The 27,956-nt window shown below is 38.5% G+C and overlaps 1 protein-coding gene across 4 annotated transcripts in view; it reads right to left on the bottom strand.

Moving 5' to 3' along the window:
* Positions 1-20: 20 nt before the first annotated feature.
* Positions 21-27,956, bottom strand: part of Camta (Calmodulin-binding transcription activator) — a 54,029-nt gene continuing 26,093 nt past the window's right edge. For 2 of the 4 annotated variants that reach the window (XM_083058443.1, XM_083058446.1), the window contains 12 exons: positions 26,994-27,085; positions 15,231-15,419; positions 14,681-15,079; positions 13,738-14,499; positions 13,072-13,407; positions 12,711-12,958; positions 12,322-12,521; positions 11,944-12,051; positions 10,980-11,137; positions 10,133-10,605; positions 8,810-8,965; positions 21-6,173 (listed from right to left, as the gene is read on the bottom strand). In XM_083058443.1, coding sequence (XP_082914569.1) covers positions 6,035-6,173; positions 8,810-8,965; positions 10,133-10,605; positions 10,980-11,137; positions 11,944-12,051; positions 12,322-12,521; positions 12,711-12,958; positions 13,072-13,407; positions 13,738-14,499; positions 14,681-15,079; positions 15,231-15,419; positions 26,994-27,085 — 3,260 coding nt within the window. In that variant the 3' untranslated portion in view covers positions 21-6,034. Of the gene's footprint in view, positions 6,174-8,604; positions 8,630-8,809; positions 8,966-10,132; positions 10,606-10,979; positions 11,138-11,943; positions 12,052-12,321; positions 12,522-12,710; positions 12,959-13,071; positions 13,408-13,737; positions 14,500-14,680; positions 15,080-15,230; positions 15,420-26,993; positions 27,086-27,956 lie in introns of all 4 variants that reach the window. The other 2 variants (XM_083058444.1, XM_083058445.1) reach the window with 2 other exon arrangements.

Here is a 27,956-nt window from a genome sequence, read left to right as displayed (position 1 = left end):
CAAGTGAAAAGGTGAGTGAGTCAATAAATATATAATTTATTAAATGCAATGATGAAATGGTGTAACAATAGAGGGGCGGGCGAAAACGGCGACCGGTGTTGGAAGCCGCAAAGAGACGGACAAGAGATAATACGTCGTCCCCCGCCCGACGCCCCCCGGAGATCGGAAATATAGATAAAATATTTTCGTTATTATTTACAATATTAGTCGAACGTTAGTCAATAAATAATAAACAGTGGCATAATCCCTTTATTTTGATAATATATATAATTTAATTATATATATATATATATATATAATATATATTATACGCTTGCGATAATAAAAATATTACAAGAGAGATGGAGCCTTTTTTTTATATCGTTATTCGTTTTCACTAATAAAATCTAGCACGTTACGCGTGCCACGCCGTCCTCGTTCCAAAATTTTCTGACGCGATCGATTTTGCGGGTGCGATATTTTTTAGATTCCTTTTTTTTCGCGAGGTCCCCCCGCGTAAAAATCGTCCCCGAATTTTGGAACGCGGAAACGTCGTTATAGAGCGGATTGATGTCGAAACAGCCGTCGAATCACATCAACATTCCGGGGGAGAGAATCGCGCTCTCTCTTTCTCTCTCTCTCTCTCTCTTTTTCTTCCCTATCGCGAAAAAAAATCAACGACGGGACTGAACAACGAATGGTAAATCATCTCGATTCTCGACGTTCTCGCGAGCGAATAATCCTCGCAAGCGCGCAAACCGGATTATCACAACGAAAGTACTCATAGCATACATACTTGGACGTTATCAATCGAGTCGAGTAAATGGGGTTGTGTGTGTATATGTGTGCGTGTATGTGTGTTTCGGGTTTTTTGGTGAACGCCGCCACGCGAGACTAGGAGTTGCGTCGTATTTCAGGATCAGGCAGGCAGCAAGCAGGTACAAAGTGACCGTCTCGACGAAGGAACAATGCGTGTCTCTGGGGTCTTTGGCTTGTATTCTGTATATGTATATTCCGTGTAAATACATGTATTTTTTTTTTTTTTTTTCATAATTCTCTCTCCCTCTGCGTATGTCTCTGTGTTTGCGTGTGTATGACTGTAACTCTGAAACGTCACTGCGTGATGTATATACATCTGTGTTCCTCACATCCGTATCTGTATATACGAACATGAGGGAGCACCGACCCGATCGTTTCGACCCTTTCGACATCGTGACGTGTGTATTCGCGCGATCGCTCTATCCCATGTCTCGCCCCCCCGTGTAAATGTAACCCTCTCTCGCGCCCCCCGCCGCATCGCGTCGTCGTCGAGAGGCGGACACGCGCGCGATAAGCTTCCGGATGACCGCGTGTGTGCCAGATTTTTTTCGTTTTTTTTTCTTCACTATTTTGTAAAAAATATACGGAAAGAGATTTCCGCGAGATATATGTATATATCGGCGAGATATATCGCGTCCGCGCGAGCCGCGCGGTTTTCGCTCCGATGACTCGCGCGCCCGCGCCGATTTTCTCTCGAAAATCTTGATATTCCGTTTTGCCGAAGCGCACTTCCGGCTCGTGTGTATCCCTCGGGAATATTCCGGAAATACGATTCTCGAAACGAGCGATTTGGCGGGACGTTCAGCGATATATATCAGCGGGGCTCGCGACGACGGAAGTCGCGAATCTCGCATAAAATCGCGCCCGCGATTCTGAAGACTGGACAATTGGAAATATATCTCGAATCTGTAAAGCGCAAATCTCGATCTCGTTTCCCATTTTTTTTTCTTTTTCTTTATTTTTGGTTTAGGAGAGAAGTTAATTCTTTTTATAATCTCTTGCTTAATAGTCCGCTATTAAATATATTACCTACTGATTCGTCTCTGCGTCTAGAGAGTAGTTTAAAAAGTGGCGTGAGAGATAGTGTGTGTCTGTAGTGTGTTATAGATCTCTTTTTTTTCTCATTTTGTCATTTCCCATTTCTGTGTTGTATCGAGATTAATTAAGTAATAAAGTTATAATTAATTATTTAATTAATTAAAGTGGCAGCAGTTAGGCCATGCGGCTCCTATCATCTAGTCGTCTTTGACTCTTGGCTTTCTTACGTAGAATTTAAAAATTTTTCTTTACTTTTTTTTCTTTTTTTTTTATTAAACTTCTTTATATTTTGAGAATAATTTGTATTAAATGACCTTTTTTTAAAGTTATGTATTCTTCGAAGCGTCTATCCTAGCGATGTCTTTTTAATTAAGATTATTTTTTTCCAGCGGTCTGCCTCCCTTCTTCTTCTCCTCCCTTTTTTCGACCCTCAGCCTAACGAGTACCCTTAGCTTAGCTTGTTCGTACTGTACGTGGTTAATTGTGCAAATATACGAACGATACGGCGAAGCCTATGAAAAATTCGCGCGGTATCGGCCACTTTTTGTCCGCCGTTCTACGGGGTAAAAAATACTGCATTCGATAAAGTCTCGTTGAAACCACGGAAAAGCGACAGTGCACTCTGTCCTCGGTGAAATTTGCACCGAGGACCTCGTCCTCTTCGCTGTGAGATCGCGCGCGTATTTTTTTTTTTACCGAAAAGAAAAAAATCTTCGCCTTTCATCCTCGAATTTTCGGAATTCTTTAAATTGTCCCACGCACAACGACAAGCTGATCCGACAAATATATTCCTAACTTGAGACTTCTTTGTCCTTCGCGCCTCATTGTCAATGCTCTCGTGCCCGCTACGTTATAATCGCTAGCACTTGTTTATAATTAGATTCTTAAATATGTAATAAGCAAAAATATGAATATATATATTTATAATATAATAGTTTTGTGTATATAATAATTATATTATTTTACTCATTTTTTTTGTTTAAATATTTTTCGATAGGATCGTGATTATTTTAATTAATTAACAATGATTAAAAGAGTGTAAGAATTTGTTAATCCTCCCTTCCCCGCCTTCAATCTTCAACCCTTTCCGCGCGCACGCCTCTCTCTCGTATCATTTTACTAACTAATAAAATTTTTTTAAGCTTAATGGCATGAAAATGCTCGTTGGAATTGACTCGTGTGTACAATATATATGTAAATATATATACAAATACAATATATATATATATATATATATATATATATGTATATATATGTACATATTGCAATATACCGCCTCTCGCGCGCTTTGCACTTATGTCGCACTTATTAAATCTCACAACCTGCTGTGATTCTGCGTAAAATACCCCAAGGGGAGAGAGTCGATATGGGTTAATTACTCTCTCGGAGAAATTCGGCAATTCAGATTCGCATAGTACCCCTTTACGTTACGCGCATACATAGTATCGACACATAACTCCCCTGAGATATCGCGCGGCAATAATCTTTCTCGCGATTCGCCATTTAAATTCATCTCTCTTCGGATCTCTCGTCTATCTGTCTGTCTGTTTATCTTCGTCTCAGCGAGAATCGTCACACGCGAGACGTACGTGTATGTTTCTTTTCCCTTTTTTTTTCTTCCGTTTCCTCCTGTCCCCCAATTGCGCGGAAATACTTTCTTGGATCACCATTAATTTATCACAATGAAACGTTTGTCCTCTCGATCAAGACTTTGAACGCGGGACAACCGCGGCTTGTGCGCCGCTCTTTTCGCACGCGTCCGCAATCAACTATGCCCTTAATTAATCGCTAATTATTTTATATCGCTAGAGAACCTTTAAAAAAATCCCCTATCGGAGAGAGAAACGGTAGGTAGGTAGTTTTTGTAACAATGTGTAATCGACTAGCTTACATTCTATAAAGTAACTCTACAAAGTTGATTATACTGTGACTAGCACAGCCCGTGGATGAAGTTGCGAGACCCTTTAGACAAAGGGTCTGTTTATTTTTTTTTCCTCTTTTTTCTATTTTTTTTCTTTGTTTTAATTTTCTTCTCCTTTCCCCCATTCGCCTACTAGTAGCTACCTCGTTCGTGTATATATACTGCCGCTTTCTCCTCGTCCCGTTTCTCCCCCGTTTTCTTTTTCTCTCGCCCTTTTCCTGAAATTCTTCAAAGTATATCATCTTCTTTTTTTTCTTTTTCGTTCATTTTTCGTCTCTCGAGTAAACTGAATTTTGTACACGAAAGATACAAAACGTCGGTTTTCTACCACGTAATGAACGAGTCAATATTTTCGCATCTAATACATACATAGAATGGAGTCTCGACGCTTTTATAGCTGAAAATGCAATGTTCAGCTTCATCCCGATTGAAAATCAAAAATCTAATATCGCAAAGCGTCAATACTCTAATTGTGTTATTCCAATTCGTGCCAAATACTCAAATTTTTATCTTTGCCCTGTATGTATTCAAGTCTTATTTTATCCGTCGCCAAAATTAAAATATAATCCACTATTCTATCTCTAGAATCGATTTCGTACCATTCTTTTTTATTCGCTCATTCATCTGTCAATCGACATCCATTAACATCAACCGACTCCGAAGTCAACATGCGAATAAACATATAAAATAAACATATAAAATAAGTTCGAAGAACTTCAAGCTCGCTCTTTTTTTCTCTTTTTCGTCGCAGACTCTCTGTTTTTTTTATCGGTGCAAATCTAGCCACAGCATTGTCTAAAAATCAATTATGGTAAACTCGGGAGCAAAAATTGATAAACGTATTAGTAAAGAAAAATAGAAAAGATTAATTGTTCCCTACTGCAAAGTGAAATTACACGGTGATCGATAGATGCCATCGCATCGAAAAAAATTAATGTAATAATCTCTGCTTGAATATTTCTTCGTGATAAAACTACGTCGACGTGAACAGTAATAATGCTCGTAATTGACACGAGTCGACGAAATTTTTCAGGCAAAGAAAGCTTTAATTGTCGTTACTTTTAAAGTATTTATTTATATTTAATGTAAAAATTACGAGATTTTTATATTAATCTAATCTTTTAATATAGATTCAGAATGCAAAATTGTAAATTGCAACGTAAATAGGACGAGCACGACGACATTTAACTTTCAGAAATGTAAACATATAAAATTCTCGATCTCAATTTAATTTATATATATATATATATATATATCTATTTAATTCTTTATTCTCAAAAAGATTTCGAATTTGTCGACTAACGCGTCATCAAAGAAGAAACGTGTCTACAGCTGCAAAGAGCCTCGAAGTGTGTCGAAGAAATATTTCATTTCAGATCTACGTATCGGTAGAATCTGTCGGTGGTAAAAAGCTCGCGAGCTATCCGAGCTTATACGAAAGCGACAACGATTTTTGTGCGATTCAACTCGATGCAGCCAATATGTCAATAAAATATCACGGGAACGGTTCGTCGACTTCGATGCTGTCGCAAGGAATCAACGTACGTGCCGGACGTACATATACTTCTCTCATCGTTTCTCGTAGACGCGAGACACGTTAAGATAAATCTTACACGTTACAAGCAGAGAAGATAAAACCGTGTATTCTATACAAACATGCTTCTCGAATCGATCGATTGCGTGCGGATTCTTCGCAAATCCATCCGGTCGGTTAGGTTCGCCTGGTCCATCCGACGTTCTTCCGATGCTGGCTCATGTCGATCGGAGGAGGATACAGGAACGCGTGGAGAAAATGCGGTAGTAGTGTAAAGATAGTACAAGCGAAACGAACGAGCAGTCGAGGATATAAAATCGCGGTGCTCCAAGTGCTTAACTCATCAGTGTGAGGGACAAAAAGTCAAAATTATATGAGATAAATTTTTAGATAGATAGATAGATAGATAGTTAGATTGATTGATAGATAGATAGATAGATAGATAGGTCAACCACTTTTGGGGTACGCAAATCATGGAGACGCAGAGAATAAAGCGTATCATCCGTGTCGTGAGCGTCTGGTACCCTCTTTCTCAGTAGTTGTAGTCGTAGTGGTCACTAACGATCTCGCTCGTCAAGATCGTAGGATGCGACGTCCGCAATTCATCTCGTTCATCAACTCATTTTCTCTCTTTCACTCTCTCCCTCTCTCTCACTCTCTCTCATTCTCTCCTCATAACCGTGCATGTTATTTCGCTACCGAACTGTCGTCGCCGTTCTGCACGCCCTTGGACTGACAGTCAACTAGGTGACCTCCTGGCTGGCGGCTACTAGGCTGGCCCCTGGGCTAGATGAGGGCGAGCTTTGGGGGACAGCAGCCGCCCGTGAAGTGACCACTGGCGGCCTCCCGTTCCCGTTTGCGACGGCCCTGGCGTTCTGCAGTCTGATTCACAAGGCAGAAAGACGTACGCTTTATATAAGATGAGCGTATATCCGGATGTATCGCTCGCGCGGTGTGAGTGCACACATGACACCGAATGATCAGGCAGTTTTGTAATCCGGTACTCAGTCAGAAACAAACAGTCGCATCTAAGCGGATTCCCCGTTCAACACTTTGCGCCAATCCCGAGTTAAATCCTCTTTAATAACAAGCGCTTAATAGTTCCTACTGTGTTAGAAATTTTATTACTCGGATATTTTGTGAATGCATCATTCATCTTTTAAAATAATACCTTTCTAAAAAAAAAAAGTATGTTATTAACATTGTTGTCGCTTTTCCGTGATGCTGATTGGCTGTTTCGATTCACGTTGTCCGTTATATTTATAGCATCGAACGTTGTCATCGCGAGGATTAACAGTTTAATAGTTTGTCCAAAATAAAATTAAATAAAATAATATATATTATGTTTTAAATAATATATTATAATACTTTAAACTCGATTAATATTTTTGACAGTTATCAGCTGATTTCTGTCAACAAATATTAATCGCGGATAAAGTATTATAACATATACTTATTTGTCCGCGATTAATATTTTTTGACAGAAATCAGCTGATAACTGTCAAAAATATTAATCGAATTTAAAGTATTAAAACATATTATTATTTTATTTAATTTTATTTTGGACAAACTGTCAAACTGCTAACCCTCGCGATGACAGTCTCTCGATGCTATAAATATAACGTACAACGTAAATCGAGTCAGCTAATCAACATCGCGAAAAAGCGGAAACAATACTTGCGAGAATCGAAACATGCCTTTTTCAGAAAGAGAAGAGATTAGAACAACACAAGCGCGAAAGCCATTACTCGATTTTATGTTAAAAAGGATACAGAAATCAGCTGATAACTGTCAAAAAATTTTAAAGTTTAAGTACTATAACATATTATTTAAAACATATTAGTATTTTAATTTTTATAACATTATTTTAAAATTTAATTAGCAAATTAATGCTTTAATTAGCTGATTTCTGTCAAAAAATGTTAATAAAGCGTTGAATTACTAATTAAACTTTAAAATAATAATAGATTATAAAATTTAAAATTGTAATATGCTGTAAATAATATGTTATATAGTACCTAATAGTTGCTAATTAATTTTTAAAATAATTAGATGTTATAAAAATTAAAATAATAATATGTTTTAAATAATATGTCGTAATTCTTTAAACTCGATTAATATTTTTGACAGTTATCAGCTGATTTTCATCAAAAAATATTAATCGTAGATAAATCATAACATTATTTACAACATATTACTATTTTACATTTTATAACAAATTATTATTTTAAAATTTAATTAGCAAATTAACGCTTTATTAAAATTTTTTGACAGAAATCAACTGACTATAGAGTTAATTTGCTAATTAATTTTTAAAATAATTAGATGTTATGAAAATTAAAATAATAATATGTTTTAAATAATATGTCATAATTCTTTAAACTCGATTAATATTTTTGACAGTTATCAGCTGATTTCTGTCAAAAAATATTAATTCTGTTTAAACAAATTTTATATAAAAATATAATTCCTTTTTATATAAAATCGAGGAGTGGCGCGCGCGTAGAGCACGCTTGTGTTGTTCTAGTAAATATGTAAACTCATATATTGAAATTATTTTTTTTTAATATCAATATGTGTACAAATTAAAAACTTGATTAAATATTCGTAAATAAAGTTTTTTTTTAATTAGCCAATGAATATGCATAAGTATCGAAAAATAAATATAATTTAATTTCGATTCTCTTCAAAGCTATATGTATGAACGTTTGAATTATTCAAAAATAAAATGTGCAAAAGTTATAGCGGAATACAAATGTTGGTTTTTCAATTATTCGCAATAGATAATATGCAATAAATATATGCAATAATAATTTATAATTAATATGCAATATATTTGATGTATTTATCAGGAGAACTGATTGACAAAGTGGTAATCGAGGAACTCGGTAATTCTATATTATAATTAATTAAGCAACAAATACACGGTTTCATTGTACAAAGACAGAGAATATATATATATATACCGACGAGACATTCAAACAATAAACACGAAGCATCGTCAAACGTGAAGTGAAGCACGGTTTCGATATATAGACATGTAACTCGTTAATTCGTGTGTTGTAAAAACAGGGTGCAAATCAAAATAGAAAGACAGAGAGAAAGTGAAAAAGAGAAAGAGAAAGAGATAGAAGGGGGAAGGAAAGAGAGAGAGAGAGAGAGAGAAAGAGAGAGATAGAGAAAGAAAAGGAAACACGTAACGACGAAAGCGCATTTAATTCCCTCCGGCACAGAAGAGACAGGAGCGAGAGATAAACGAGCACTTTTGTTTTACCGAAAACGAAAACGCCCTACTATGAGATACGTTACTTACCGGTCGTGAATCGTCCCACGACAAGCTGCATAAGTGACACACAGAAGAGGGAGACTTTAGAACTTTTACACTTGTCTTTTTCTTTTTCGGTACGATAAAGCCTTTCGTGTGCTAACAAGAAGTCTCTACTACGTAACTAATGTGCGTGCACATCGTTGCAACAGGAAATGCAGCACTGTACACACACACGTATAGGGATACTAACTTGATTTTGGATTGTCGCATGAACTGCTGGATCTTCCGCGCGGCCTGATGAGCCGCCTGCTGATGGACCGCCTGTTGCCTGATGCTGGTCGAGCCTGGCCGGGCGCGATAATTTCGATAGTTGTTCTGAATCACCAGAGCCGCCCTCGTCGCTTGCCTGCGTCAAAAGACACGGCGTAAAGAATGCAAATATTCGAAAAGATAATTCGTCAATAGAGAACACATTGCGAGATCACGATTCAAGCTTCGATAAAAGTAAGTCGCATATAACAATTTTAGAAAAGTTTCGTCAAATAAATGCAGTAAAATAAAAAAAGCTTCTCTCGAAAAGGTAGAAACTTTTTTGTTAAATTAACGCGTTTCCTCTTTGCTCTTCGACAAATGATATTCCCAAAGTTGGCCGCGCGCTCGATATCTATCGTTATTTCTCCTAATTTCTTCCTGTGTTTCCGTGAAGATTCTACAATGATAATGTATAGTCTGCTGATTGTGTCACTAATTTCGGAGACATTACACTGGGAAGTTTGAATTGCTACGTATATAACTTGCAGCGAACGCGAAGAGAGGGATGAGGAACGGGGGAATATACCGGTCTCCATCTTCAACAAAAGTCGTATTAATTTAATGCCAAGTTAATTCTGTATTCAGGCCACCGTAACGAAAGCAGAGAAGTCCGCAAAGTTTTCGAATTATTTACGATGCCAATTAAAAGTTCGCTCTGAGAGAGGGAGAGAGAAAGAGAAAGGTACACGAGTCGAACTTTGGTGGCATCAGTCTAATTCAGTCGGAGGTCATTAAGTTGGCCCGCAATGGTACGTCTTGTCTCTCCCGGTTATTAATTGTCGCTTATTAAGATGTCCCCTTCCCCCTCCCCCTTCTTTCATCGACCAACGGAATATCGATGGAAATTTAACTTTGTAAGTTCGAAGCTATTTGGCGATGTCTGCGCGATGCGAGATAACGATCTGTCATACTTAAGAACCTTGAGTTCAACCTGATAACACGCGCCCGTACAAACTTGGACGATCTGTATCTAAACGTTGCATGCATCGCATGAAGTAGTACTATTATAGTCCGACAACGAGTGATTCATTCGCCGTTCTTAAGGAAAACTTTCTAAATGAAGGAAGTTCGATAGCACGCAAAATGACAAAAAAGGAAGACAATTATCGAGATGCGTGAAATATATCTAAACTGCTGATTCATTTTGTGAATATATATGTGAATATAAAAAAATATATAATATAAAATATATTAATAAAATCTGCCAATTCACACACATAGACTCTAAGAATATCTTGCAGACGCGATTAACGAGACTCACCTGTGATAAGCGCACTGTTTATGACGACGATAGTATTGCTGGATCAGAACGGCGGCGTGTCTCTCGGCCTCCTCCTGCCTCTGGCGACCCTTGTAGTTCCTGTACGCCTTCTGAATCATCCTGGCGGCGTGGTAGAGTTCCCTCTGCTCGCGATCGGACAGCGTCAATCTGCTCAGATCCGCCTCGCTGTCGCCCGTAGCCGCCAAAGCCCCGGAACCGATCATGCCGTTCAATCTGCGCTCGCCGGAATAGTACGTATGACCGTTGTGTGCATTGCCGTTGCCGTCGAGATGCAGCTGCAGCTGCAGAAACTCGCAGAAGTCGGCCGTGGTGGGTGGCGGGGAAGGCGAGTCCGGTGTCAGGCAGCTGCTGGAGGGACTCGAGGGACTCGCGTCGGCGTCGGCGTCCGAGATCGACGCGGCGCCGCCGTTGCAGTCGCGATACGAGTCGAACAGTTCTCCGGAGTCGAGAGGCTATAAGCAGGATTAGCATGGAAATTGAGTTTTACGCGGTAGGAAAACTCTCTCCCCCAGACGCCTCGGCGTCCCATTTGTCAAGGCTCAAAGTTTTGCTCTTAATTATGATTCAGGAGGGAGATCTAATGATCGCGCGCTCTACTGTTCCTTTGATCGTAGAACGTGCGAAGATTTTACCATACCCGGGCAAGTTTTAATGTTCCAATTAATCATCTGTACAATTCCGATTTACGTGCTTACTTAATCTATTTGGAAATCGGTAGATTATAATTTGAAATAATGTTAATGAAGTTTATGATGAAATATTATTTCGACGTAAAAGGAAAACGTTTCGATTATTAATTAACAAAATTAATGTGCAATACACTCACCATTTGTTCCATCAGAGCGTCCTCCAAGGGTGACAGAGGTGCCGTGGGTGGCGGTGGCGAGGAAGAAGACGGAGAATCACCCTCCGCCCTCTTGATCCTTTCCGGGAGCGCCGCTATAATTTGCTCTGCCAATGTCAGCACCCTCGCGTCTTCCTCCCCTATAAAAAGGAATCACCACCCTAGCCAAACTCGAAAAGTTCGTGGTGGCGGACCGCCGAAATCACATCGATCACAACACTGACAGTTTAAAAGCCGTGAGCGTGTTCTACGATCCACACCGGGATGTTGCTGTCGCAATGTCAGATTAAAATGCTTAACACCAACAACTGCGCTGCTATGACACGAATTGACAGGTCGAATTAGACAAGTCGCCAGTGAATAATTATCTACTCGTTGGAAGTCTTTTTAATTTGAGGCAGCCATACGTCCACATTGGTTGACTGAACAGATCGCGCGTCTGTTCAAGTAATCGCTGTACTGCCATTTTTTTTTTTTTTTTTTTTTTTTTTTAAAGATTGCACGCATTTGAGATTATCGTCGCTCGAGGACAGGCTTCAATAGCCAGATAATAGGCAGTGGCTAAGAAAGTTTAGATATTATACAGCGATTCATTTAACATCAGCGGTTACGAAGGCCAAGCAACACCAAAAATTTGTCAAGCTGCAAGAGTTCAGAAGAGTTAGAGATAGGCAGCGTGATTGTCGACCGCACACACAGAGAGAGAAAGAGAACACTGTTGTACGCGTATATGTGTGTTCGTGTAAAAAGTGTGTGTGTGTGTCTGCGAACGAGGGACGCAACTAGGATCTCTACGCAGTCCGCGTAATTGTAGTAGTATATATACGTCTAGGCCGATTTGCTCTATCGGTAGTGTGTCACAGAGAATAGACAGAGTTACGGATAGTTTTTTACAGACAGGCAGACAGACAGACAAATAGAAGAGGAAAACGAGGAAGGTACGGACCTACGGTCTCCTGAGGGGTCGGAGCGCTCTCCATTCCCTGTTCGCTGAGGCCTAAAGACGACTCATCCTCTTGCAACAACTCCATGTTGTCCAGCAGCGGCGAGCCACCTGTGTATTTTTCGATAAACCCCACTTAATGCTAATACACGTTGCCTAATTTATTACGCTCGCATGACTTACGGCCTTTTTTGTGACTCTATTATCTTTACTGGATGAAGGAAGAAGGAGAGGGAATATAGTGACGGTATATAAAGGGGCTAGCGAAAAAAGGGAAGAGTGTGAATATACGTGTTTAGATACGTGAATGTGTGTGTGTCTTTGTACGTGCGCGTGTATATATACGGAAGAGAGGGCAGTATAATAACAAACGAAACTAACACAACGCCAAATCGAGACCGCTGTCTTGAGATGGCCTCCTGGGGCTAGGGCTGGCGGGTCGCAAGAAGAGCCTCTCGTCTTGCCTTCGGACTTCGAGCTGATTCAGTTCTTCGGCAATCACCGCGTGGCCGTTCTCCGCGGCCAGTTCGGTCGCCGTTCTATTCTGACAATCCCTCACGCGAAGCGCCATAGCGTTCCATCTACGAAAGACAGTGTCAACGAGAAACATTTATTAAAAATTACTTTAATGATATGTAAGGCTTTTGCGAATCGCACAAATCGCACTTTTCGTCGTAAATCCATAGCGAGTCTATTATTATTATAATTAATAGTAAGTACATTAACAACGTTAAATGTTGTTCCAAGACAAATATGATTTTTTTACGAACCTGTAAAGAATCCTAGCGGTGTCGGCATGTCCTGCCGCGCAAGCCCAAGCAAGCGGCGTAAGGCCGGCGCTATCCTGCCTAAGAGCATCGACTTCGGCATCCAAAACGCTACTAGGATTTTCCGCTCTCCAGTGAAGGAGTGCACAGGCTAACCTGGAGTATCCCAATCCGGCTGCCAGATGCAAAAGAGTAGGCCCACCGGATTGAAGAGGTTCCGCTCCAGCTCGCCAAGGACGGACAACAGCATCCTGCAATAATTCACGCCGAAACTTTACGCTGTAACTTATTAAGTTATACCTAGTGTGTCTAAGAGTAAAATTAGAGCTCTCAATGATCGACGTGGAAATATCGAATAAAGTACCTGGCAATAAGCAACCAGTCGCTCTTCCAGATGTGCTGCGGGAGACGGCGGACCGGGACCCTGCAAACGGGCCTCGACGTCCGCGAGACGATCCAGCAGAGCTTTCTCTGGGCTAGGTTCGCTTGTCGGCGCTCTACGATACTCGAAGGCAACGCTATCGGACACGACGAAACCGTCGCACGCTACCTGGAGGGACGCTATTCCTGGTGCGTGCGCGGGACATCGACAGCGCAGTACACCTGGTTGCACGAGGCACGCCTCAACCGGTTCCGCGTCGAAAAGTACCGAATACGATTGGGAACCACTACCGCCGGTCCAGGGACCAGCAACTAATACCTGAAGAATGTTATAAAATGAATTATCGTAAGATAATTCTTGAATACATGATATATTTTTATAGAAATATTATTCTCTCTTTTATAAAGATCAATTATTATATTATTATATTTTTTCATATTATCATATTATTATATTTTTATTTTATCACATTATTATATTTTTTAAATAATATAAAATTTTCAATTTAATTTATTAAATATAATTATTTTTAAATATTAAAAATATATTTTTTTTCTCGAAAGATAAATAAAATATAATGTATAAAAAATGGATATAAAATTCTGTGAATGTAAAAGAGAAAAATTAGCTGCAAATATTTAAACTCACTTTTACACCACCCTCGGTGTAACTCCATTCAGGACTATACTCTGCAATATGGACGGTTGTACCAGGATGACATCCGACGTCGTTCTCGGGACCGCTTCGCTGTTCCTCGTGCTTCGTTTGATCGGCCTCGAAGTCGTGCAGCTCCGGCAAATCGCCAAACACGTCGAACGCGTCTAGATTGACCAGCACGTCATCCGACGAATCGATAAAGTCCATCGGATTGATCATGCTGTTGTCCGCCGGCGACGGCGACGGCGACGGTGGTACCATGTTAGCCGACAGTGTCCTCTGAATGTCCTCTTGACTGAGATCCAGCGTTTCGGCAAAATCGGTCACCTCGGAGCCGGAACCGCCGATCGGCAGAGATTGCACGACGGATCTGTCTATATTCTCCTGTGCCTCGATATCTTGTTGCGTCTGCTGTTCTCGATCTACGCTCGTCTGCGGCACTAGTTGTTGCTCAGTGACCTGTTGCATCTCCACTTGCTGACTCTGCTGCTGCGGCTGCTGCTGCTGTTGCGACTGCTGCTGCTGCTGCTGTTGCTGCGGCTGCTGCTGCTGCGGTTGCTGCTGCTGCTGTTGCTGATGATGATATGGTTGACTATTGAGTATCAGAAGACCACCACCGCCTTGAATTTGTTGCAAACTTAAAACTAGAGGAGCCGGCTGTTGGCTCTGAGTGGAATGGGAATGTCTTGAGTACACACGGGGAGCCGGAGCCGCTGTCGTCGACGGTTGCTGACCTCCCGTTGTCGAAGAGACCTATTTCGAATAATAATGCATATGCTGAAGAGTTGACTTAACCATACAATCGTATTAAACAATAATGTTATAGAAAGCTTTCGCTATAAAAAATTCTAAATTATTATGAGGCAAATTAATGTTTACAAGTTATAAATTCCGCAAAAATTAATATTTATCTTGATGTCAAAAGGTTTAATACTTGATTGTCGGGCGTAAGTCTCCTAGGTGCGAGTTGAGTGCTGCTGGTGGTGGAAGTGGAAGATGCCCTCTGCCTGTCGAGCAGCTGAGTGACTATCATGTCGACAGGATGGTTCGAGTGCTGCGTGAGATGAGGATTGTTCGGATCATCATCTCCGCCGAGAAACATGGGCCTTAATTGCGACGCTAGCTCGTCTCGCGTCCATTCCTTCTTGTCTGGCGGCAGCGCAAGGCAAGGTGGCAGGGCCGCCAGCTTCGCATCGCCGTCCGGATAAGGAACGTTCAGATAGTGGACAAGAACAACATCCGGATTCTGTAGTAGCCAGTAACACCGGCGATGAAACGTCGGAAGAATAGCCGAGTGCACGTAACAGCCATAGATGCACTCGACTCCCTGGACCTATATGATTAGATTGTGTCGTAAATAGCAGCAAATGTGTGTAAAAACTCCTTCCGTAAATTTTAATAACAAAATTTATTGAAATATATTGTTACTCTTTATCAATTTCTTGTCAATGTCATAATATTCTCCTTTTTTATTTTAAAATTACCTTCAGTTTCATGTGATCCTCCCGTGTAGTCTTTCCGTCTTTTCTCTTCTTCCAGCAGTAACCGTCTCGCCGGTAACGTACTTTCTTTCTCGAGTACAGTAACATTGAACCACTTCGTGGTCGTACTTTCACCTCCCGACTTTGCCATTCGGCGTGTCTCTGAAAACTGATTAGAATGGCGGCGATTTCCTAAAAATAAAAAAATAAAAAAATTAACTGCATGTAATGCTATGCTTTGACATATAATTCCGATAACATATCTTATATAAAATATATTAGTATATCTTATATTATTAATATATTATTATCATGTATCATGCTGCATTTAATTTAATCATCCAATTAAATTTATTCACATTGATCAAATATTAAAATAGATAAAAAGACGCGATTAAAAATGTATATAGTAGTCTGTGGAATATACTTTAAATAAAAAATTTCCGCTGACATTTTTAAAAATTTGGCTTCTGTCGGAAAATTACATCGACATATCTCTGATCTATCTGCGTTTTCATCTTTGAGAAGAAACAGAATTACAATTTATCGCAAACACACACAATCGTTGAACTGTAAAATTGATATTGTATCATTGATAAATTTGCATAGACGCATTTAAAAGTGTATTCTTGTAAAGAATTTTAATGTGATCTGGGATAATATTTTTATGATTCAAGAGAATGTTTTATTCATAGCAACATTGATGTATTAAAATATTTACTGGCATTTCTTATTTATACAATAATTACTATTTAATATTATAAAACAATCACGTTAAGAATTCATCGATTAAAAAAAAAAATAAATAAAAATGAGGTAAAAGTTACACACACATTCGAAGCAAGATTCTACTGTTTATGTATGTTGATTATATCTAACCCACGTGATATAATCAACAAGTCGAAAAGGCAAATACAAATTATTCTTAATCTCGAATCTTTGAATAAAATAAGTTTTTCTCTTTCTTTTTCTCTCTCTCTCTCTGAAGAAAACATGCGATTTTTCTCTTTTTCGACTGCTTCAGATCAAAAATGCTTAACATGATGAATAATTCAGTGGAAACACATACGATATACGCCGACAGTACTTCGCGTATGAAAAATGGAGAAACTGTCTTCGGGTCGGATATCTCATCCGTATACTTTACATCTCACGCGTGATACGACTATACTACTATAGGTAGGGGGTGCTCGAGATGTGTGTGCATGTTTGCATATATTCGCATTTACACGCCGCTAACAATAACAGCGCCATTATATTACGGTTCATTATTGATTTCTGCTGCGAGGAACCGCTCGACGGTATAATTTTAAGTGCGATAGTACGGCATTATTAAAGGAGAGGAAATAACGCCAGTTATAATGTTAAAAAAGTATAATTGTACCGCGCGGTGGGGGGATTTTTGATGTCGTATCACAGACCTATTATCCTCTCCCGGCTCTTTTTCCCCTCATTCCTCCTTTCATCATTCTTCAGCCCTTACGTTACGCGCCACAAAACATGACACGCAACAATCGGCATTTAGCCGAGTCCGCGCGATGTGCATAATCAGAATGTAAAAATGCAAAACTATAAACTGCTTCTATAAATATTCGTAGTACAACTCGCGATGCTTATCGGCGATTCAGGCTACTTGAGGACATAAAGGGAGAAAGGCGTCTCCCGCGGCGTGCGCGAAAAAAAAATATTTAACACCCCGATGGGTGCTGTAAATAAAAGGTAGCCAGGAGCGAGCGCGACACGCGACCTAACGTGCAATAATGCAAATCGAATAATGCACGTGGCAGATTTGACCGATCCGAAGCACTTAACAATGGCCAGCAATGTATATAAAGTGCCCCGCGATTTCGAGACCATTAGTAAAGGTTTCTCAAGACGATACAGAAAAAAGAGACATATGACGGCGATTATTAATAATTTGTCCGATAATTAAAATTAGATAAATTAATTATTAATCCTAATAATTTACAGAAACTGAAAATTAAATTATATCTCTCGCGCATTTTGTATAATTAAAATTTAAATTCAGCTCGATACGTCATTTTATAAACGCACACGGAAAAAATATCGTGCGTCATAGCACAAGTGTGCTTATTTAACATTGTTGTTGTTAGAGCGACGGGACACATAATGTAGGCGAACGAAATAAATGTACGCAATTCTCGCGATATTCTAATCAAGAGCTATACTATGGAAATAAAATAAAACGATCGCGAGAAAGTGGCCACCTCGACGAATCTAAATATAATAACGTAATAAAGCGCTTCGCCTCTAAAAATTTTCTTCCGATTCAATTTGGTTGATTTGGCAACGTGCCCCGTTCTAGAGAGAGAGAATTATAGAACGATACTAAATATGCATGTCAGCCTGAATATGTATCGCGCTCCTCACGAAGGTTACTATCATACGTCATTAGAGCCTTTGTCAGGAACACCGCACCAAATTTCCCTTTCCTCGCCCGGGTTATCTCTCTCTCTCTCTCTCTCGGTCTCTACTGTCCATTAAATTTGTTGGCCGTGATCTCGCGTCGAATCATATAGATCACATGTATCTGGGGCGCAATATTTTAGGCAGGGACAACATCTTATGATTTTATCTCCCCGACGCATCTCTAATATTTATTCAAAAATACGAAACGTGGTTCGGAATTATAATAACGCTAAATATTCTGCCTGTATAATATATAACAATGACAAATTATACCTTTTTTTCAATCGTGTATTTAGCTGCACATACGCGCGTGTGTCTGTGTGTGCGAAGCATTTGATAACCGAAATGTGAATTGCAAGTACGAACATTCATCACGTCGGCCGGAATGGCTGCGGTCCGCGTTTATACATGAAGCAACATCCATCCGCCAAGTACAAATTAAATTCCCGCGAGATTCTGCGGCTATCTTCCACGCGATATTGAGGATAACCCGAATACCATACGACACACATAGAGAAACAGGCATGTGCAGTCGAGTGCGACGTATCTTGCGCACATTTTGCAGTGACAGGACTTGGCTTTTGATTGGATTCGCGCTCCATTTGAACCGGACCCGCACGCTTTTCATTTTAAATGAGATACCGTAAGACTCGAATTCCCAAGCTAAATATGATTGCGTAGATATCGCGAGAGATACGCGATTGGATTTAAAGAAAAGAGACACATTTTTCATCCATTTTTGTCCACTGAATTTTATTCGAGCGATATTTGCATTTTTATCTTGCCTTACAAAATTGAATCGTAATTTTCATCGTCCTACATCGAACAATCGACATTCGTAATTTATCTGAAATAATTTACGTGAAGATATTTTCTTGTCCAAAAGAATGGTATATAAGCTTGATGATACGTTGCGATAATATATTAGCTCATTACCGAATTATTAATCCACAGAATACATCTCTTTCCCATTCGAAATGTTAATCGCGGTCGCCAATTTTTCGGAGGCTACTAAATACCTTCGTGCCGTCCCATGGATTTCGCCTTCAACTTTCAAAAGGTTCCCCAGCCTGATAATAAATATTCTCGTGGCCTCGATAATAAATATCCTCGACGAAAAATCAATGGACAAGCGAGGATAGCGGCAACTATACAGGGTAGTTTACATTTAATAGTATAATGAAAATAATAATGGCATATAATAACAGTGATAATAATAGTAATAGTAGTATTGTTATAATATAATGTTGCGCATGATAAAACGGTATAATTTTACTGCTTGAGTCTCCCTTTACTCTCTCTCTATCTCTTCTCGTAAAGTACCCTTATACGAACGTAACTGAGATATGTAGCAGAGTATAATTATTATTACATTTAAATGGGGTATATCAATAGTATATTAAATTAAACTAGATAATAAGAGGGATATTAAATTCTCGTTAAAATAAGGTAAAGAAAAAAAAGTTTCTTTCCTCGATATCGTATTATTTATCTGGGGCATTTTATATAGCGAAATCTGTCGAGGGGAGAATTTGTACGAAAATTATGGATGTGTGGGAAACCGATGATGGCTTCGCGGCTATTAGACGGGCTAGATAAAGCCTCCCTCATGTAGTGATTTACAACTGGTTAATTGATCATTTGCATTCTAGCGAGGATGCCTCGTGCTTGCCGTCGTAAGCCGCGACGTTTCGCCGACGCGACGAGACTCCAAAACTCGCGGCGACCTCGGGCTTTACCGAGCATTCATGCATTCATCCCTTCGCTACAACTTCCCCGCATGCCGTTACGTCCATTTGCCTTGATTAATCGCGGAGGGTGTCCGGGCAAAAATTAGGTTAAGCTACCAGGCGAGCTCTATCACGAGCTCACGCGCGAACCTCGCGTATACGTCGATTAATCCTATACATTACTTATATGTGTTGACGCCCACAGTACGTCGTTTGTCGAGATGTCATTTCCTTTGTCATTTAAAAACATGATTTTTTCAGAGATGTAAATGTATTATGTTTTTTTTTAGTCAAAAACAGAATTAAGCGATATTATTTATATTTATCATAATAATTTAACAAAGGATCACTTATTATATAATACAAATTATGCAGGAATTAATTTGTGACAGAATTACAAATGTAATTTTTTAAATATAAATTTTACCCTGTTTAATATTTGCACCTTGCAAGTCTATTTGGACGATTCGCGCGACAAAATTCAAGATAGAAATCTATTTATAATTTTATGCCCCGCACATTTCTAATATGATATGTATCTTGATATATATTTTGTATATATATATATATATGTATATGTTTTATTTCCTCGAATATATTCCCTACGCACGACACATAAAATTGTGAATAAATAGAATTTTATCACGAATTACGAATCATAAATAAAGTGGACTTGAGGTCTACGATGTTCATTTAATACCGTATTAACATCGTATATGTAAGTAGTAAAATTTAGAGCGCGTTTTCTCATAACGCAATATCTCTCCTATTTTTCCACGAGATTCTTCGCATAATGATGCTCGAGGAACATACTGACTCATTAATAATAAATTTTGTGAGATTCCTTGCAAATTCCTGATGCGCACTTGTATATTTTCCTGTGTGTATGTTGTGTTTCGCGCTGATCGTGAAATAGGTCAAGCAGCGCATGGAATATTTTAGCTTATGATATTCTCACATATGCATACGTGATAAAAGAAACTCATAAAATATAAACGCGATTATCGATTACGAATTACAACGACAGAAAAATTAGTTCTCGGAAAAAAAACGCGCCCTTTTATACAAATATTCATATCTTAAGCGTACACAAATTTTAATTGCAAATATACTCAATGCTATTTTAACAAAATCGCTATAAATTTCATATGTCACGTAATATAAAAATATCACATTAAAATCTTGCGAAAAATTATGCTCTTCTATTAATAAATTGTTCTTTTGCCTAAAATCTTTACTTCTTTAGCTCTCTTCTTTATTCTTTTTCTTCTTCTTAAATCATTATCTTTCATTTCACACAAAAACTAATTAACGCGATTGAATTTTCGACATATCAAATATTGGTACCTTTAATAATGTTTTTTTTAGATAACAAGGACAAGAGTCATTAAGAACATATAGAATCATTAAACAAAAATTATCGATCTTCAGAAGTACAATGAAAGAGAGAACGGCAATAGATTCCTAGCTTCGGCTTAACGGGTACATAAACGTATAACACTTTCTGTCTCACGTGCTACCGGAAGGGATGTACTCTCCCTGATTTACGAATGCAAAAGGAGCGATAAATCGAGTCTCCTTCCGACGCCGAGGACGAAGATGGTGCGTCCTTTCTACGTTCGTAACTCACGCGCGCGAGTATCGGAATTCTGTCGATAAATCGTCGCTTTCAACAGAGAAAACCTTAAATAAAAGTGGGCTTCTTCGATTAAAAAAATTAATATTTTGATCTCGACAATATATACTTGATATCCCGCCAAAACATACACAAACAAATATATTTATAGCGTAATATTTTATTTATTTTAAATTTATCTTTCTCAAAGAGATTTATGACATTTCATAAATAAAAATAAATAAAAACAAATTATTTTCAATACTAAAATCAATAATATAAATTTTTTCATTATCACATCTATTTAAAAGTGTTCATCATGCGTACACATTTATTTTTATTAATTATTAAAAAATATATACATATAAATAATCAAAAGTATAGTTTCTAGAAATTTGGGGAATACTAATTTTATTTCTCAAATTTCTCATTTGCACGTATTTACACGCAGCAGCAGTATTTAACGGGATATTAATAATCGCGTTATTGCAGATTAATTGCTACTCGTAATCATTATCATTATAGTCGCACGGCATCGGCAATTGAGAGAACAGCAATGAAATATCGATGCCGGCTGTGGCATTGAATCGACTTGCGACTATATTGTATCGCCACGACCATTCAGCGTCGCACAAAGGACCTAGGAAATTGGTTAATTTTTCCGTGATGACAGAGGAAACTATTCAGAGAACGTCGATGCGAAACGCATCCTATTTCTGAGATGCACTTCGGATACGACGCCGTGCCTCTATTCTCAATGAAGCGATTTTGTGAATCGAGGGCAATGCAATTTTAGACAGCAGTACGTGCGAGTATGTGCGCATGTGTATCTACGTTATTACGGTTTTTGCGAACTTTTTGGATCAGCGAATCTTTTCCAAGTCACGACGACTTATTTATTCGGCTTTTATTTCTTCCTCTCCAAGGTTATTTTTCCGCGCGTATTTTCTTATCATATCTATATCGAATTTTTGCGCCGGCTGTTTTTGAATTGTTGAGATATTAATAAAAGGTTTTAATATCGTAAAAAAATATACTGCACAATAGAATGAGAAATAGTAAAAGGATTTTATATAAACTCTTAATTCTTGAAAGATTTAAATGAATAAAATAATAAAATTATATAAAAATGTACATATATCCAAGTTACTTGTTATTTTAATTATTTTATTTTATGTCTAATTATTTTATTTATTATAAATAGTCATGATATACGAGATTAAATATTCGTGTAATAATTATACGTATACCGAAGTTATCTTAAACTCATCGTGACTTTAGTAATAAAACTGTGTATGTAAAATACTATAATTAACAAAAACTGCGCGATATATTTAGATAACGGGTTTCCTCGGAAATGTCTTTTAATTAAAAGGTGCACGGCAAATGATCTAAAGCGGTGTTTAATTATAACGACCTCCATTGCGATATACCTTTGCGAATCCAAGCGATTTAGTGACCGTGTTTCCACTCTCGCATGCAATCGGAAATCAATAAGCAAACTGAAAGAGTTGTTTTCAGAGCAATCTTCGTTTCGAGATATATTTACAGATATAAACCATATCAATCCTCTCATCGATTAATTAAGTCCGATGTACTTGGCAAGCGATAAGTCAGAAATATTATCTTTATCTTTACTTGCAAAATTCTAAAGCTACTTCTTCACAACCAAAAATAATGTATAAAATTTTTGAATAAATATATTATATTTAATTATCCTAAAAAGTATTTAATTCAAGACAAAAGCTTTTATTTTAAATTAATTTAATATAAAAAAGATGTATTTATAAGTTTATTTATAATCGTAAATATTTCTCACAGAAAAAAGTTTTCAACGAGACTTTGTAAATTCATAAGCGACTGCAATTTGCACAGACGTATTTACAACATTAAATTAGGATGCCTGGTAATGTAAAAGACTTTTTATCCCAGTATCCTTATTTAACTACAGTAGAGAAGATTATTTAATGACTCAGTATTTCATATATATATATGTACATATCAAGATTATATGAATGCTAAAAGTGTAAAACGCGCTCGCCTGTAGGTATGTGTTAAAACATATTACTGTAATACCTTCCTACGTATGTATTCAACATTGCCCCGTTTCGGTACAAATGGGATTTCATCAGGCGACGGTAATAAGAACGGAGAGGCATGTCAGAAATCTTAAAAATTATTGGCGTTGAAATGGAAAAATAGGAGAGAATATTTTTTCCGTATATATAGCGAAATTTCCTGCGCAGGAAGTAATCAACAGTGATAATTCCGATGCATTGCGATAAAATAGACATTATTTATAATCATTTAAGAATGACGAAATAAATACAATGTTAATTTAAACACATAGATATGTATCTTGAATTTTATAAATAATTGAAAATAATTTTTTAAATCAAAGATCTCTTTCTCTTTTTCAAAAGATATTTATTCAGAGCACACCCAGCCTTTAAAGACGACATTCGCACATCTCCGTTGCAATCGAGTTTAATGCACACGCGGAAGCATTAATCTATCGCATTTAATGCTCGCACCTATCGAGATAAGCACGACAAACGAATCGTGAAACAGTGCGTGTAAAAACAACCTTGGGCACACCGCAGTTATTACTTTAATTCGCGCTTTATATGCCCGCTTTGAAAGTGATTTCCAGTCGAACGGGCAAGCGAACAACGCGTTACAACTAGCGCACGATAAATAAATCACTTGGGCATCCTTGGGACACTTTGATCGCCGACTCGTCGTCGTCGTCGAGAGGGCTCGGCATGAGAAAGTGCGAAATATCCCACTTACATCAACGTATGCCGTCGGAACTCGCGTGAAAAATGGCTCGTAGAGAAGCGTAGAGGTGACATGACGGAGAGGCGAAGCAAGCAGTGGGTTGGCGAAGTTACAAGGGAGCAGGGAAAGCCGCGCCGCGAGAAAACAAGATCACGTTGAAGGAGGAGGAATCTCCTCCTGGAGAAGCGGCGGCATTTTATCCGGGCGGCACACACAGTATGTGCACAAGGGATTTATAAACTTTCCGGGGAAACCGCGCGCGCGAGAATTTACTCCGTTACCTGTCCGCGAACTTCTTCCTCCGAGCCAGTTTTGCGCAAAATGAATCGACCGGGCGCTCTGAGTGGTTCCATAAATCCTGGGGTATACAGCGGGATAACGCCGCCGGGACGTTGACAAATGTAAATAAGATTGAACTCGCGCCGCGCGCCGATTTAATGCGCGAATCTAGATGAGCGAAAAAAGATATGGAAGCTTCAGACGCTAGATGCGAACGAATATATTCTGCTCTTACCAAATGCGGCAAAGTCATCATGCCCGAGAATTCGCGCGCAATCGCGGACGACAGGATGTCGGAGAACATTGATTGATAAGAATAATTATCAAGTAATATTATTGATGAATTAAATATAGAACAGAGAGAGATTTAAATTCTATCGAGAAAATTTATACGTTAAATTATGGGTTTCTAAACGGTAATGAAAAAGTGTACATGTGTGTAAATATGTCTAAAGTTCTCTTTAAGAAGATAGATGTTTATACGAGAGGAGAGGAAAGTTTTATCATTTTTCCGAGAGTGTTGTTCTATCTATGTGAAATTGGCAAACAAAATATTTAATCAATGATTAGAAAAATAAAATTAAAATAGATTATGTAAACCGTAAGATAAAAAGTTGTCAGTTCTATTTTCGGGGAACGTATCAATATTGATATAAATCACTTTGCGTGATTTCTGTTCTTCAACAAAGCTCAAATTTGTTGGCTCGCGTAATCGATAATTCTCGAAGGACTCTGACTTGATGATAGTATATAGATATTATTGAATAAGACGAACATCGTGATAATACTCGTCTCCCATCTGCGTTGACCTCATTAGCGATACACATGGTGCCACGTTTGTCTCGCGTTTGAATATTGTATTGTATTGTTAAATATCCTCCTGATATATATCTGACAAACTTAAAATGCGCGCATGCAATCGTTTTAAAATCAAATCTGCCTTCGGTCGATCTGTGCATTTTATCAATCATTGGAATAACAACAGCTGAAATCGGAACAAAGACAAAATCGCTGGAGCGCGACGGAATATATCGTGCAGAAATTTAATAGATTCGCCAGATAGAGAAGAAGGCCAATTTTCGTCGCCCGAAAGCTGGGCAAAAAAAGAAAAAGAAATCGACTAACGAGGAATAGTGGAGAACGGGACAGGGCATCCCGAAAGGGGATGAAAGGAGATAAAGAGGCGTCCTAGCTTCGTCACTCCGAGGACTCCTCGAGAAGGCGATGTCGACGACTCTCTCTCCTTCCAGGAACTTTTAATTTCCGGTACTTACCGGAGGGAGGACGACCCGGGAAGGTAACAAGCGGTGCGGTGGACGAGGACGAGAATTGAGGGATGGAAACGGGGGGAGGAAAGAACGATCGCCTTATCGTTTACAATGATAGTCGTCGGGCGCGGGGAAATCGCAATCGAGTTCGGTTCGACGATACTGAAAAGCTCAGCGCCGCCGGCTGCGAGCTCTCGCTGGCTCCAGCTATTGATCGGAGGCCGACCGACCTGGGTCAGAGTGTAGCGGTGTGGACTGGCATCAGTGCAAGCTGTCTACGTGTGCAACGTGTACGTGGCACGTGCACCCCTGCTGCACACACCGGCACGAGACCGCGCCGCTGCACACATCGACGTCGCCAGGATCGTGACCAGGAATTTCGTCCTCTTGGGCGAAACGCTGAAATAGCACCCCCATCTCCCGGCCTCGCGATATTTTAAGCAATCCGGCGAAAGCTCCGAAATTATCAATGCAATCGACACACGTATGCTGTATACACACGACGCATAGACGAATATATAATTATGAATAATAAATAAATTATAATTATGATATAAAAATATTTTTTAATATCACTTTTATATTTTATATTTAAAAACTTTTGGAATATATTTTCATAAAAACGCAAGATTATGAGGGCAAAATATTTTTCGAGAGCAATCGCGCACATTTCAAAAACATGGAAGAGCTTCTATTTTTAATCTTTTACGCAACGTAATATTATAATTAATTAATTATTGACATTTTATTGAAATTTGCCACCCCTAAGATCTCATTACCACGAGCAATCGAGCAATCTCGCTTCTAATGACGATCCTGGACGACGTTGCACACAAACGAGGGCTGCATTGACTGCAACTATCCTTTCTAAGCTCGCGCTATCACTTTACTTCTCGCAGCCTTGCGTAAATATATACATCCGGCGAGGTCGCGATAAAATTCACGCCGGAAAAAAAAGAGATGCTCGGCGAGCGAAACGGTCCATCGGAATTCCGGTAATACCCGGATCGACTCGCCAACGCCGGAATCCGCGGTGTCGGGGCACGTGTTCGCGACAAAGAGGGATACTTTCCGAAGAAGAGCTCCAAGAACGCGAGTGCAACTCCGGATGTAAGATGCATTATTTATACTTTGGTCCCGTTTCATTCCGCAATGTAGCCAGTTGTTAAATTCCGGACATCACATGTCTGATTACCGTTTGATAATGATCCAGGTTAGCGGTGAAACTATTTGTTAAGTAGTCGGACGTTGGATATAGCGGGGCAAACGTTTAGATATCCATCAAGAGAATCGTCATAGTGTGCACACATATATATATATATTTTTTTTTTATTGAATATAAGATGTATATATTTTTTTTAATATTCTTTACTTCCTAACTTTTAAAATATTATTTGACATTTAATTTCTATTTCGTATATTTAATCCAAATATTTAATTTTTCGTATCTTCACGTTGCCCATAATTGTCGCCGACTTGTGCATCATGCGAAATTGCAGTTCGAAAGTGTGATATTAACGCGATGTCATGCGATCGAGAAATATATGACATCGACATCGGGTCTTTTTGCATGAATATTTAGGTTACGTGTGTTTTCTATTGACCCGCGAATTTAATATATTCGTGTCTAACGAATATAAGGGAATATAAGTAAGCAACTTACCTCGTTAGTGTTCCATCGATGCCTCTGAGTTGGAAAGTGTTCAGCTCGCGGCAAGGTTTCCAGATTTTCGGGAAGCTTTATCGGGTCGCCGTCTGTGGTGATAAATTATCTCAATTAATAGCTGTTCTCGCTAGAGAGAGAGAGAAAATGTGGGGATCGTAGAAAGCATAAATTTTAAAAACGATTTGTTCCGTGTTACCCGTTACATTACTTAACGGAGAGTCTAAATTTATGCCGTTGACGTGCGTGCATGTTGATCAATCGTGACAATTTTACTCGCGGATCGATAAGCGAATCGTTATTGTGTCATGAGCAATGAGCATTAGCGAGTTGCCCGCTCACACTCGGCAACTTTAACATTATGTGCATGTGTCATTAGCTCTGTTTATACACAACCGATCGAAAAGTTCCATCGATCTACCCCCCCAGCTTATATATGTATATGCTGCCATAAAATAGCACTCGTAATAGATTGCACCTTCCACGAACGTTACCTACTAGCGTTAGAATGCAAAAACTCGACAGTCTAAAGATTCTTTTGCCGAGAGAATTTTTGCACGCTATTTGAACAATTTACTTTTTTAAATACGCTCGAGAAACATTCTCCTCTTTATACAGAAAAAGTCAGAGAATAGTTTGTTATCAAAAAAACAGCGATATAGTCAGAGCCTTAAAAAGTTAGAAAAAAATACATAGTAATTCAATATTATTTTAAAAATTATTTAAATATGTATATATAAAAATTATTCATATATGCATTGATATAAATTTGTTCTACAAGAGTGCTGTAAAAAAACTTTGCAAGAGTATCTAAGAAAGGAAATGTTTAATCAATATTATATCACTCACTTATTATTATCCGTAATAGCATTTAGCAAAGATTTATATTCGTTATTTATTTATAATAAAGATTATTATCTCCTTTCTAAGAAGATTCATACTATAAAAATAAAATTTATTTTA

This window comes from Prenolepis imparis, unplaced genomic scaffold (assembly GCF_030444845.1).
Source record: "Prenolepis imparis isolate NDT839.2.m4 unplaced genomic scaffold, iyPreImpa1.0 SCAF_2, whole genome shotgun sequence".
Lineage (NCBI taxonomy): Eukaryota > Metazoa > Arthropoda > Insecta > Hymenoptera > Formicidae > Prenolepis > Prenolepis imparis.
This window is presented reverse-complemented; position numbering and strand designations above follow the sequence as displayed.